The sequence below is a fragment of the Arctopsyche grandis genome, chromosome 1 (assembly GCF_051622035.1).
Source record: "Arctopsyche grandis isolate Sample6627 chromosome 1, ASM5162203v2, whole genome shotgun sequence".
Lineage (NCBI taxonomy): Eukaryota > Metazoa > Arthropoda > Insecta > Trichoptera > Hydropsychidae > Arctopsyche > Arctopsyche grandis.
Genome location: NC_135355.1, coordinates 2,346,913 through 2,361,017, shown reverse-complemented (window position 1 = coordinate 2,361,017; position 14,105 = coordinate 2,346,913). Strand labels below are relative to the sequence as shown.

At 32.0% G+C, this 14,105-nt stretch overlaps 1 protein-coding gene across 1 annotated transcript in view; it reads left to right on the top strand.

Annotated features, from left to right (window-relative positions):
- LOC143912864 (uncharacterized) overlaps positions 1-14,105 on the top strand; it is a 260,640-nt gene that overhangs the window by 204,924 nt on the left and 41,611 nt on the right. Inside the window, exons 6-7 of the mRNA XM_077432304.1 lie at positions 4,373-4,462; positions 6,883-6,902. Coding sequence (XP_077288430.1) covers positions 4,373-4,462; positions 6,883-6,902 — 110 coding nt within the window. The remainder of the gene's footprint in view (positions 1-4,372; positions 4,463-6,882; positions 6,903-14,105) is intronic.

Here is a 14,105-nt window from a genome sequence, read left to right as displayed (position 1 = left end):
TGCAGTCCACTCGGCTGACTGTCGATTGGACTCCGATGTGAAATGATGGAGCCATGTTTCATCCATTGTCACATATCGACGCAAAAATTCGGGTTTATTACAATTGAACAGCTCCAAACACTGCTCAGAATCATCAATTCGTTGTTGTTTTTGGTCGATTGTGAGCTCGCGCGGCACCCACTTTGAACAGAGCTTTCGCATACCCAAATATTCATTCACGATATGTCCAACACGTTCCTTTGATATCTTTAGGGTCTCAGCTATCTCAATCAATTTCACTTTACGGTTATCCAAAATTATTTTGTGGACTTTTTTGATGTTTTCGTCGGTAGCAGCCTCTTTGGGGCGTCCACTGCGTGCATCGTCCTCGGTTCTCATTTCGCCTCGTTTAAACTTCTCAACGGTTGATTTTCCTGGTGCAAGGTCCGAATAATGTTTATCAAGCCAAACCTTGGCTTCAACAGTATTTTTTTTCGCCGAAAAACAATGCTTTATTAACACACAAAATTCCTTTTTATCCATTTTTTCAAACTAATAAAAGTTGCTTCACTCAAAATGCTATAACTCACAAACTAATAGTACGACAGCTGTCAAATTTATACACGTGTCTTTTTAAGGTTAGGGCTAACTAAAAATCATGTGGATTTAATACTAGTAGCGCTATCTATGTGTCAGCTTACGAACTTTTCAGCCCACCTTATATATACATATGTATATATGTATATGCGTAACGCATACTTTGCAGTCAACCGGTAGTTACGAACACTGCCAACCAGGTCGCTCTTTCTTGAACGGACTCTACTACTTCGTAGAAGCTAGAGAACAAAGCAAATTAATTAGAAGCTTAAATTTGGAATTTAAAATAAGTTGATCTGAAAATCACACTATAAATCTTTTATTGTTTCCGGAGCATTTTTTATTTAAGAAAATTTTAGCAAATGATTTGAATATTAACCTAAAATTTCATAACGTTGAAAGTCTATAAATTAAAAAGAAAAATCAAGTGTGTTTTATATCAAAACTTCACGTCTAAAATATGGGGTTTGCTACAAATGGTTGCAAATTGCTCATTTCGATTGAATTTTGACTGTTTGAATTTCAGCATGTACGAAAGACGAGACATTCATGGGGTTGCGCAGATAACATTTCGATGTACATTGATGATTGAAAATTCTTAAAATTGAGTTTGATCTTTCTGGCAAGTTTAAAATGGCAAAAGCCGAGACAAAAGTATAAAACGAGCATACGGCCGCGTGGCTTGCAACCATTTGCAGCGCAGCGAAAATATGATACATTTGATTTATCAAATTTAAAAAAAAATAAATTGAAGTACGGTAGAAGTGAAATTTATGTATATTTGCGATATATTCTGTAACATTCATTCAGTACACACTCGCCTATGTAAACGCTTCACTATCATTAGAATTAAATCATTAGACGCGTTTACACTGACGACTGCAATAATGTTTCAAAACGAGAATTTCGCATTGAATTAGCAACAATCAGTGTAAGCGCGTTGCCGAATATAATGACGCGTTTATATCAACGGTTTAAAATTAAATTACCGCCGATGTAAACGTGTCATTATCATTACAAAGCCCGTATGAAAGCAATGCCAAAGTTTTTCCAAATAAAATGCGGCAAGGTTTTCACAAGGCTATTTTTACCGCCGGTGTAAACGCTCCATTATCATCATTATGCTACATATATTATATTATAGATTGCATGCGACAAGTAGTAATGCTAAAATATCCATGATCATGAAAAAAAAATGCCGCCATTTTAAAACTGAATCATTCCCATGTATTAAACAAATGAAACTAAATAAAAAACTGGATAAATTAAAAATTATATTCACATAACGTATGTAATATAAACTTTTTTTTTTTATTTACATTATTTTCAATAATTTAATAATTATTATACTGTTTTATCTTTCATGTTATTTCTACATCTTTATGATACACGTATAATATTATATTATATTTTTTATATTATTTTCAAAACAATTGTTTTAAAAAAATTGTTGAGTACAAAAAAAAATGGGCGTATTTATAAAAAATATTAATTTATCTTTACATTTTAATTTAATTTATTAGGTCATATTTCAACACGAACAATAAGGATGGCACTAGTATCCTTGTCATCTGAATAATTTATCACAATTATAATGGTATAAACGTTGTATGCTCGGTTTAACGAAGAGAGACAGAAAATGAACACATGGGTTAAAACAGGGGTCTCGGAATTATTTTTTTGCTTTCGCTAACACTACTCCAAAATACATATAATGAATTTATCTACACCAATATTATCCCTACTCCATTCTCAAACTGAAATATTTTAAATTCTTATTATTGAATCCCTTTGTATGGAGACTGTAAATATGAAATTTACGTATCCCACGTTGATATAGCGCGTTTTGATCCAGTTTGAATATTAAAACATAAAAGCAATAAGATGAATCTAATCACTATAAAATAAACACTGAAATCATAAGTTTCAGCATATAAACCGTACCCGAAGTACGACAGTCAGTACAGTACATTGCAATCGGTTATACGATTCTCTTAAGTTCATCGTTCCAATATTAAAGTGTTCTTCCAACACATTAGTGATAGTTAAAAGTGTATATTTTAAAATGAATATACAAAGATTCAGTGTTAAAAAAGCTCTTTTATTGATAGCTTTAAAACTCTAAATAAAATAAAATTAAGAAACATTGATTGGATGGAAATTAGCCTAATCAATGTTTTTAAAAACAAAAACAACTGATTAATTTTGAAAAAATGGAGTTTTGATGTGCTATAAATTCAAATATTGTTTTAGGGCTTCAGTCAAAGTTCATTAAAGTGGAAAATATTAGTTTTCCGAGCTTTTTTTTTGCGTCTTAAGATTAATTCATTTTTACCCACTTGAGAGTGTTTTTCCCCGGTTCCGAGACTCTTCTGTTAAAAGTATGACTTGAGTAGAGATTGAAATGGTAATTATGGCAAAATGGGAAAATGGACAACAAAAGTGCTCAAACAATTCCCAAAAGAAAGCTATAAGATGGATGGGTACATATTAGGGATCCCAAATAATCGAATACATATATTCGAATATCGAATAGTAGCTTTAAATTATTATATTTATTCGTAGTTTTAAGAAGTTCAAGATATTATTAAAATTTTATGAGAATCATTATCCGTAACATCAAATAGAACTAAATGTGCTGTAGATTGAAAAGAAAAAAATAGGTCCGTATAAAAAGTATTCGAATATTCTGATTTGGGATCCCTAGACCTATGTACATACATATATGAAGTAAGAACTACAGAAGGGAAACTTACTTAAGTAAAACTCACCAGGTATTTTGATGTTCAAATGCAGTTTATTATTACTAAATTATGTTCTCAATACATCTTAAATATATTTTAATAGCTACTGATCTACTGATCATTTTAATTTAATTTGGTTAGTAATCATAGTATTATATCATTTTAATGTTAATGTACAGCATAATAGAAAAAAGAGCTCAAAAACCTATTTACAATTCTTATAATGCTCATAATACATCTAATACATAATATTAATTAAAGACTCTATAAAGTCGACGATCTAAAGCAGATTTTGTTTAGGCAATCTGTATGTTATACCTGAAGGGTATAGACATTTTGTTATAATCACCGAGACACTTCACAAGTGTGTTAGTATGGTTATTAGTGATTCTGTCATAGAATCTACTGGTTAGTTTGTTAGTAATGTCTGTAACAAACGGAATATTATATATGGCATGCAGTTTTTTCAAGTCAGTATATATGGGTGAAAGGGTATAGACATTTTATTGTAATCACCGAGACTCTTCACAAGTGTGTTGTTAGTATGGTTATTAGTAGAGGTAGGACCGGAAGCGTGCTTTTTACAGGAAATAGGGCGTTTTGGGTCTATTTTCCAGGAAATAGAACAAACTACAAAGCTAGAGTGCAAAAAAAAGGATCGATGGAATCATAAAAATTAACAATGCACGGCACGCTTCCGGTCCTCTAGTTATTAGTGATGACAAACAAATTTCTAGAATTTCTATTCAATAGCCAAATCTTTCATTAGATAGAGATGACTGTCCTTCAGAATGGAGAGGAATGGAAGCATGATATATGAACGGTTCATTCACAAAAGTACATATGTTGAAATGCTGAAAATGATGGTGATTAAATTACACATGCACACTAGACGCGAGACCAAGGGCGCATAACACAGCGTCAAATCTCGAGTGCTCAACTTCCGGTTTTCCAATTTTTTTTTTTTGTTTATTTTTTTTTTATAATTGATGATGATACCAACAATCATTGGGTGTATAAAAAGCAGCGTTTCGTTGACGTTGTGTGTGCAGGCGAACGTTGAAGCGGTCCGCGTTGCCGGGCTGGTCACCACACTGGTCAGCGTCACCGGAGGACCCCAGGAGGCCAATGGAGCGCCAAGAGTTAGTTGACCACCCCACCCACCCACCCACCCACTCACCCACTTCCATCCCCTCATGCATCATCGCTAGCTAACTCGACGAATCTTTGTAGACCTGCATGCCGGTAATGTATGGCCACGCACCTGTACAAGAGCGGACGCATCTAGAACGGTCGATCGAGATGACTCTCCGGTTCGGTCGTTCAATATGCGTCCCACCTGATTTTGTTGCAACGCATCAAATGCTTACAATGTCTGTCATAAAAATATAACCAGCCTTTAAATAATATTTCCGTTTAAAATATTATTTTTTTTTTAAATAAAAGGCTCTGTGTATCGTTGGCTTATCACAAAATTCGTTCACTGTTTTAAGTCAATTAAGATTTCATAACCAAAGACATCTTATTTTGGGAAATAAAATAACAAACATTTTCAATTACTGAACCTTTATTATTTATCATCTTCAAACATTAACAATTTATTGAAATTTTAATCCGAAAATATAATGTAGTTAATAATATACTAAAGCTATATAAAATTGGATATCTGTTTATCTGTCTGTCTCGTAAAGGCTCCTAAACCACTTTACCGATTACGATGAAACTTTCAGGATTTGTTGTATGCATGTACGGGAAGCTCACTGTGAAAAAAAAAACGGGAACAAACGTCTTAATAATAATATTCGTAATTACGATTTTACCGACGCGAAAGTTTGAAGCTTACCATTGTGTAGTTAAGGAAATTACCTACCATTGTGTAGTTAAGGAAATTTGTTCGTTGGTAACCACGTTACCAGTTGGTTTATGATGACACGGCGTTCAAGAGATGTTAGTTGAGCTCCAACCATCACTTGAAACGGGAACGGGAACGGAAACGCAACGGGAACGGGAACGGGAACGGGAATTGCGTGCGTTATTGTGGCATTGAAACGCATGCCGGGTTCAGCTAGTCTTTTATAATATTAAAACATAAATGAGAGTAAAAAAACAAATGTTTAGCTAGTAAGTTGTAGAGGGGCGGTAGAAAGCCACATTTGTATAGCTAGATGTCATTCATTCGATGTGACACAAAATTCCGATGTAATTTTAACAAATTGATTGTTGATTAAATTCCTTTAGCTTCATGAACTTACTTCAATGTTAGCTAATGTCAGGTATGTCAGGACAGGAACTAAACTAACAGAGTGAGGCTAATAAAATCTTGTAAAAAATAGTCATTTATCACGAAGAATTCAGCTAATTGGTTTGATTCCTCGCTAAATTCAATTCAACTGCCGTTGTGTAATATTTATAATGTGGTACCCCGACTTAATCGCGCGGTAAAAACCCACACCGACATAAGCGCGCCGACAAAACCACGCAAGATAAGACCGAACGGCAACAAAAGATCAAAAGATTATAAGCCTGATTAAATACCATCGATTGCATTATAAGAATAAAATTTTTAAATAAAAAAAAACTCGAAACTTATATCGAAAAAAGTTTCACTAATGAAATACATACATAAATACAAATTGTATGAAAAGAGCATATATTATAACTTGAGCATATATAATAACTCAAATCTGAGATAACCTCAATAGTAGCGCGTTCGAGTTATCAGTATGAGGCTCATGGGTTTGAAACCCACCCAGGGAAAAAAATAATCTAGTTTATTATATTATGCTATTATGTAGCATCACCACACACACACACCTAGACAAACAGATTAATTGGGCAATTATATATATATATATATATATATATATATATATATATATATATATATATATATATATATATATATATATATATATATATATATATATATATGTATATATTTAATATTGTCAAAAAAATTCAACGATTAAAATTATATTTTTATAAAATGAGTAAAGTTTTAATTCTTGATACTTAATGAGAAAATAAAAACTGTGACAGAAAAGCAATAAACAACGATCCTAAACGTATTTTTATGACCTATCATTGTAATCGTTTTAATATAGCAATAAACTGCAACTGTGCACGTACATATAAATTTAATTTTCAACGACTCTCAAATTGCATTTTATCTCTATTTGAGCTTTTATAACCACATTACGACTCTACATCAACTAGAGCCTCGTTTTTCCATACTTTTAAACTACTATAGCTAAGCACGGCTCACGACCGAACTTAAAGGTGAGTATACACTGTAGCTGAACAACCCTTTCCCCAAATTTCGAATAAGCTTAATTTATTTATTTTAAAACGAAAAATTACACACGTAACATAGATATATGAATGTGTATTAAGTAGATTTCCATTTTAGATATCCCCGCTTAAATTGCTTTATTTCCTCGTACGTACCGACGTGTATATCTTGAGTAGGCGATTTATAGCAGCGCGGGCGAAATTGGTAGACGTGAAAAAATATCTTTAGCCTTTTGATAATAGCTGACGTTTTTAGCCGAGCTGTAACTAGCTCGGAGAAAGAAAATCCTCGTCTGGCCAAGAGGAGTTACTTTTATTCGCCATCTTTTTTTTTTTTTGCACTACTCGTCCCATACACAGACGAACGGCTGTGTTCGCTAAAGTGTTCCCCAAAGGGTAAATCGCAGAATGGAGAGGTCGCCGTCCGACCATCATCTGAGATTTTATCTCAGACCAGGACTCAAATGTGTCCCGAATAAAAATCTATACAAAAGTAGTCGAAAATCTGTGGCCCCGGAGCCGCATGCGGTTAAGAGACACGATGAAGTGCGGTTCTCATCAATCATTTAATTAACATTTTACGCAACATGATAGCACGACTAGCTCTGCACATATTCAAATGTAGGTATACACATATGATAGTCTAACGTAGAATGAGACTTACGTAAAATGTACATGCTACAGTTTTTAAGCCTCAAATTCGTCATTTTACAAATCAAATTCGTCATGTTGCAAGCATCAATAATTTAATTAACATTTACGCCACATGATAGCATGACTAGCTCTGCACATATTCAAATGTAGGTATACACATATGATAATCTAACATTGAATGAGACTTGCATAAAATGTACATGCTACAGTTTTTAAACTTCAAATTCATCATTTTACAAATCAAATTTGTCGTTTTACAAATTGAATTCGTCGTTTTACAAATCAAATTCGTCGTTTTACAAATCAAATTCGTCATTTTACAAATCAAATTCGTCGTTTTTCAAATCGAATTCGTCATTTTACAAATCAAAGTCGTCATTTTTACAAATCAAATTCGTCATGTTGCAAGCATCAATAATTTAATTAACATTTACGCCACATGATAGCATGACTAGCTGTGCACATATTAAAATGTAGGTAAACACATATGATAGTCTAACATAGATAAGACTTGCGTAAAATGTACATGCTACAGTTTTTAAACTTCAAATTCGTCATTTTACAAATCAAATTTGTTGTTTTACAAATTGAATTCGTCGTTTTACAAATCAAATTCGTCGTTTAAAAAATCAAATTCGTCATTTTACAAATCAAATTCGTCATGTTGCAAATCAAATTCGTCATGTTGTAAATCGTCATGTTGCAAGCATCAATAATTTAATTAACATTTACGCAACATGATAGCATGACTTGCTCTGCACATATTCAAATGTAGTTATACAGATATGATAGTCTAACGTATGTGGAATAAGACTTACGTAAAATGTACATGCTACAGTTTTTAAACTTTAAATTCATCGTTTTACAAATCAAATTCGTCGTTTAAAAATCAAATTCGTCAATTTACAAATCAAATTCGTCATGTTGCAAGCATCAATAATTTAATTAACATTTACGCCACATGATAGCATGACTAGCTGTGCACATATTCAAATGTAGGTATACAGATATTATAGGCTAACGTAGAATGAGACTTAAGTAAAATGTACATGCTACAGTTTTTAAACTTCAAATTCATCATTTTACAAATCAAATTTGTCGTTTTACAAATTGAATTCGTCGTTTTACAAATTGAATTTGTCGTTTTACAAATCGAATTCGTCATATTGCAAATCAAATTCGTCATGTTGTAAATCGTCATGTTGCAAGCATCAATAATTTTACTAACATTTACGCCACATGATAGCATGACTAGCTGTGCACATATTCAAATGTAGGTATACAGATATTATATGCTAACGTAGAATGAAACTTACGTAAAATGTACATGCTACAGTTTTTAAACTTCAAATTCATCATTTTACAAATCAAATTTGTCGTTTTACAAATTGAATTCGTCGTTTTACAAATCAAATTCCGCGTTTTAAAAATCAAATTCGTCATTTTACAAATCAAATTCGTCGTTTTACAAATCAAATTCGTCATTTTACAAATCAAAGTCGTCATTTTTACAAATCAAATTCGTCATGTTGCAAGCATCAATAATTTAAGTAACATTTACGCAACATGATAGCATGAGTTGCTCTGCACATATTCAAATGTAGGTATACAGATATTATATGCTAACGTAGAATGAGACTTACGTAAAATGTACATGCTACAGTTTTTAAACTTCAAATTCATCATTTTACAAATCAAATTTGTCGTTTTACAAATTGAATTCGTCGTTTTACAAATCAAATTCGTCATTTTACAAATCAAATTCGTCATGTTGCAAATCAAATTCGTCATGTTGCAAGCATCAATAATTTAATTAACATTTACGCAACATGATAGCATGACTTGCTCTGCACATATTCAAATGTAGTTATACAGATATGATAGTCTAATGTATGAGGAATAAGACTTACGTAAAATGTACATGCTACAGTTTATAAACTTTAAATTCATCGTTTTACAAATCAAATTCGTCGTTTAAAAATCAAATTCGTCATTTTACAAATCAAATTCGTCATGTTGCAAATCAAATTAAACAATTGGATGTATTTTTTTATATCCATTTTATTATACATAGAAAACTTTATAGAGAATATTATGTATAGGAAAAAAAAGAATATTTAATACAATATGTATGTATAGAGAATATATTATACATAGAGAATGTTAGAGGACGCCATATTCACCTAATGATGAATCCAATTGAAGAGGTTTTTTCAGAAATTTTGAATATGCTATCATGTTGCGTAAATGTGAATTAAATTATTGATGCTTGCAACATGACGATTTGCAACATGACGATTTACAACATGACGAATTTGTAAAACGACAAATTTGATTTATAAAATGACGAATTTGATTTGTAAAACGACTAATTTGATTTGTAAAATGACGACTTTAATATGTAAAACGACGAATTTTAAGTATAAAAACTGTATTGCATTCACCCTGTTCAACCCGCGACGGCCAATTACATTTCGTTTCAGTTTCGCACTGCATTTTAGTCAAGACATTCAACATTGTCCGTGCGTATAACGGTCGGTAGAATTTTACTTTTATTTTTTGTTAGTTTTGAGTTCTTGTTTTGAAATATTTACATTCATAAAATTTTAATATAAAATATTTATTTATTGAATAAGAATATACTTGACGTTCAAGTTGGTCAAAATTGTAGCATTTTTTAAACTTGTCTATTACGATTATTCTTCGCCATCATACTGGCGGATTTGATTAGAATATATGTACATATTTTGTTGACCGAACCGCGCAAAATGGCAAAGTTTTAAAACGATCGGAAGAATGTAGGATATCAAATCCAAATGTTGTCAGAAGAACGAACGAAGGCAAACTAAGAAGAGGCTTGTAATAAGCTACAAAAATTATTTTAACTAAAAACTCACATTTTTAACCGGACCTTTGGCGTCCAGCACAGTGACTAGCGGATTTTTTTTCTATACATATTATTAAAATCTGAAACTTCAATTTCGAAAACCCTCCCCTATTATAGTCGTTGCTCGAAAACTATTCTCAACCACTGCAATAGACGCTGACTAATTCGCAGCGACGTAATCAGAAGGTGCGTTCGCAGCAAATGAGATCGAAGTGATCCGGGAATAAAGTGATTGTCATCGAATGGTTACCCCAAATGGCAGATTACACTATTTCGCTAACAAATGGCTCGGAACTTTATCGATCCGTCCCGGTTTAATTAAATCAAACGTTGGCTGAGGTAGTACATCAGTTGGCTTCCGTTGGGAAATGCGGAAACTTCACTCGGTGACAGTTCAGGTGGTGCTAAACGAGATGCTGATTATTATTGGAGAGATTTAATTAACTGATTATCACTGATGATTGTTAGTGTTTGATTTGAATTAAAAGTTCTTACTATTGACTTGAAACTTACATAAAATGTACATGCTATCGCATTCACCCCCCATTCGACCCACGATGGCCAATTACATTTCGTTTCAGTTTCGCATTGCATTTTGGTCAAAAAATACAACATTGTTCGTGCGTATAATTTGACTTGTATTTTTTGTTAGTTTTGAGTTCGTGTTTGGTGTTTTGAAATATTTACATAACAATTTTAATATAAAATACGTTAGTTGTTGATAATATTAATTTATTATTGAATACGTATATATTTTATACCAGTTGTTTTACCTGGCTTCGCTCAGTATTTGTTATATAAACAGCTTAAATATGGAGAATCTAATAGTAAATATTCATTTGGTTTTTAATAAATTTATTTGAATCGAAAAAAATATAATATTAAGCCAATCGAATTGTCATCATAGAAACTTTGTCTTCTTAACGAAGTTCCCAACCAAAGATACAAAGTCTCTTTCAAAATTATATATTAGATTAATGGAAAATTATATTTTTTAGATGGTAAAAGTAATTGTCAACGTCACGTTATGGACAGCAAAACTTACAGTAATATTATTAAAGATCTTGAATTAAATTATACTTTATAAATATTATATCATATACATAATATCACTATTCTGTGTGTCTGTCTGAGATAACGCTCGCTGTACTACATATAATAGACGTTTCGATTCGACATACATACATACATACATATGTACGTCACAGGTAAACCACTGCCAAAACGTATATACATATGTACAAATACAATAGCAAAAAAAAAACTTCTATATATACTATTTGCTACCAATGTTTCCTCTTGGCAGATAATTTACCGCCATCTTTTGAAAAATTATTTAATTAATTAATTTTCCTATTGATCTTTTATATTGTTTACATGTAGGTAGGTCGGTAGTTTTTACCCTTTTGTCATATAAAACAATTAAATATGAATATTAAATTAAAAATAATTAAAAGGTATTTAAAAAAAATTCAACCGCGTGCGATCGAACAACACATTTCTTTTAATTTTAATTATATACATATATATATATATATATATATATATATATATATATATATATATATATATATATATATATATATATATATATATATATATAGAAGAAAATATGAAGTTCAAAATCGTCTTAAGTTGCTGCGAAATTTCCCTCTCAATATAAAATTGTTTCAGAACAAAAAACATGTTTCCCCGAATTTATATTCAGCCACATATTATGATTTAAAATTTCGGTAAAATCTTTTTAACTTTCAAAATGATTTACCATTTATTTTATAAATTTCAATATGAAATATTTTTTAAATAAATATTCGATTCGCTTATATGTACATACGTGTATATTGTTCTTTGAAATTACAAAAAGCGTATTACTATGAAAGCAAAATCACTTATTCATTTAATGAAGCATTTGATTAAATGTAAGCCCAATGAATTCCGATGAAGTGAAAAACCTCCATATTTTATGTTTGAAAGGGTATAAAACTTGTAACAAGAAAGATTATCCAGGGAAAAATTTTCTTTTATGCATTACCAAAGCCTAATTATATAATACAAAGCCTAATTATTCTCATCACGTCTGAGAGCGATTTTTTTAGATACATAGTTCTCTTTACAAAATCACACAACCCATCACATTCTAAAAAATTCTAACCTATTAAAAAATTAATTTTGATCGAAATTTTTAATTTAATTCAAACCCGAAAAAAAAATATGTAAAAAAATATACTGTAAAGAATTTATAACAGGAGGATAAGTTATAGAAGTTGAATTTTTTTTAAATAACCAGGTAAAATAGGTCAAATTTTTTAAGTAATTTTCAATGTTCTCGAAGCTTTTAAACTGGAAGAGCTCGAACGTCAAAATTTCGATTTACATAATAAACTGTCAAATTCACCGGTAAAACAGTGCTCGATTGTACCAACCTACGTCACAAATTGGGTGTTGATTCAAATATGCATCAACGCACAAATCGTCATATAATACTTGCCATAAGAAAATATTAAGAAATTAATTTATAACAACGATACATTTTATTTTTATATTATTTATTTGTGAATTTAAAATGTACATGAAAAAGTGTGCTCGATATACATACAATGAGATAAAGTAAAAAAAGTAACTGTGCAACTATGTAAAATGTGAAACAGGAGCTTCTGATAGACAACTGTCATCGTGTCGATCTTACAGTCGATTCTGATGATTTCGTTTACGATTAAATTCCTCAAGATTCATGCCGAAGACATTTGCTTACTTTAATTCGAGCCAACTTCCGTATATCAGTAAAATATTGTTGCGTAGGGGTGGGTGGAGGATCCAAGTAAAAGGCCAAAGTCGCTTCACAGCATTTATTGTTGATTCAAGATATACATGCACTGGCAATGCTCCGTCCAGAATGCCTTGATATGGTCTAAGTACCTCCTTATAAAAGACAGGTCGCTCAGGGCATCTTCCTGGATACGTTTGTTTACCTATTGTAATGGTCACGTACCAGATATGCAGTTCCACGCTTTCACGTTGTCAGTTCTAAAAATTCCAGTGGGAAGGGGCTGGGTGCCACTATCGACCGCTAAGTCCATCCATTGTTTAGCCGACTTGCACTTAGTCTGGAGATAATCCTCGAAACCAATTATAACGGTCGCACAGTCTCTGGGATGCTACTCGGCCTAATCCGATTGCACTTAACCGGCGGCATACGTTACAATATCAAAGCGATCTAAAGAGTGAAAGTGGGTCAATATAAAATCACAATATTATGACGGGCAGGAACTAAATTAACAAAGTGAAGTTATTAAAAAGCGTGTAAAAATAGTCATTTATCGCCAAAAAATCAGATTAAAAAATCAATTGAATTGCTCAATTTAATTTACTTATTTATAAGGGATAATATTTTTGGCACGGCTGTAAAATAAATTACACGACAAATGTCAAAACGACATTTATTGTCAAATTAACATTTCTAAAATAGCTCGCACGACAGAATCGGCGTTCTCCCGGCAAATCAAACGTCAAACGGGTTGCCAGTAACAAAAATAAAATTTGACGTGTCAGTCAAATCATAACCAGTTACATTTTCACTGGGTAATCGTAATATCTTAGCGGCCAACACTTATTTATTTAAAGGTTAGGCTAGGTTATGTTAAGTTAGGGTTGGCCCTATTCATTTAAGCTTATGTTGTTAGGGTCGGTATTTATTTTTGTCAAATTTTATTTTTGTTACTGACAACCCATTTGACGTTTGATTTGCCGGACGAAAACCGAATCTGTAGTGCGAGCTATTTTAAAGAGGAGCATTCTTTTTATTTGCCGGGCCGATAAATAGTACCCTATTTATAGTGTGGTATCCCGATTTAAGCGCGCGGTCAAAAACCACACCGACATAAGCGCCCCGACAAAACCGCGCGTGACAAGACCACTATTCAATTAAGTTGCAAAGGGGTGGTAGAACCCCGAGT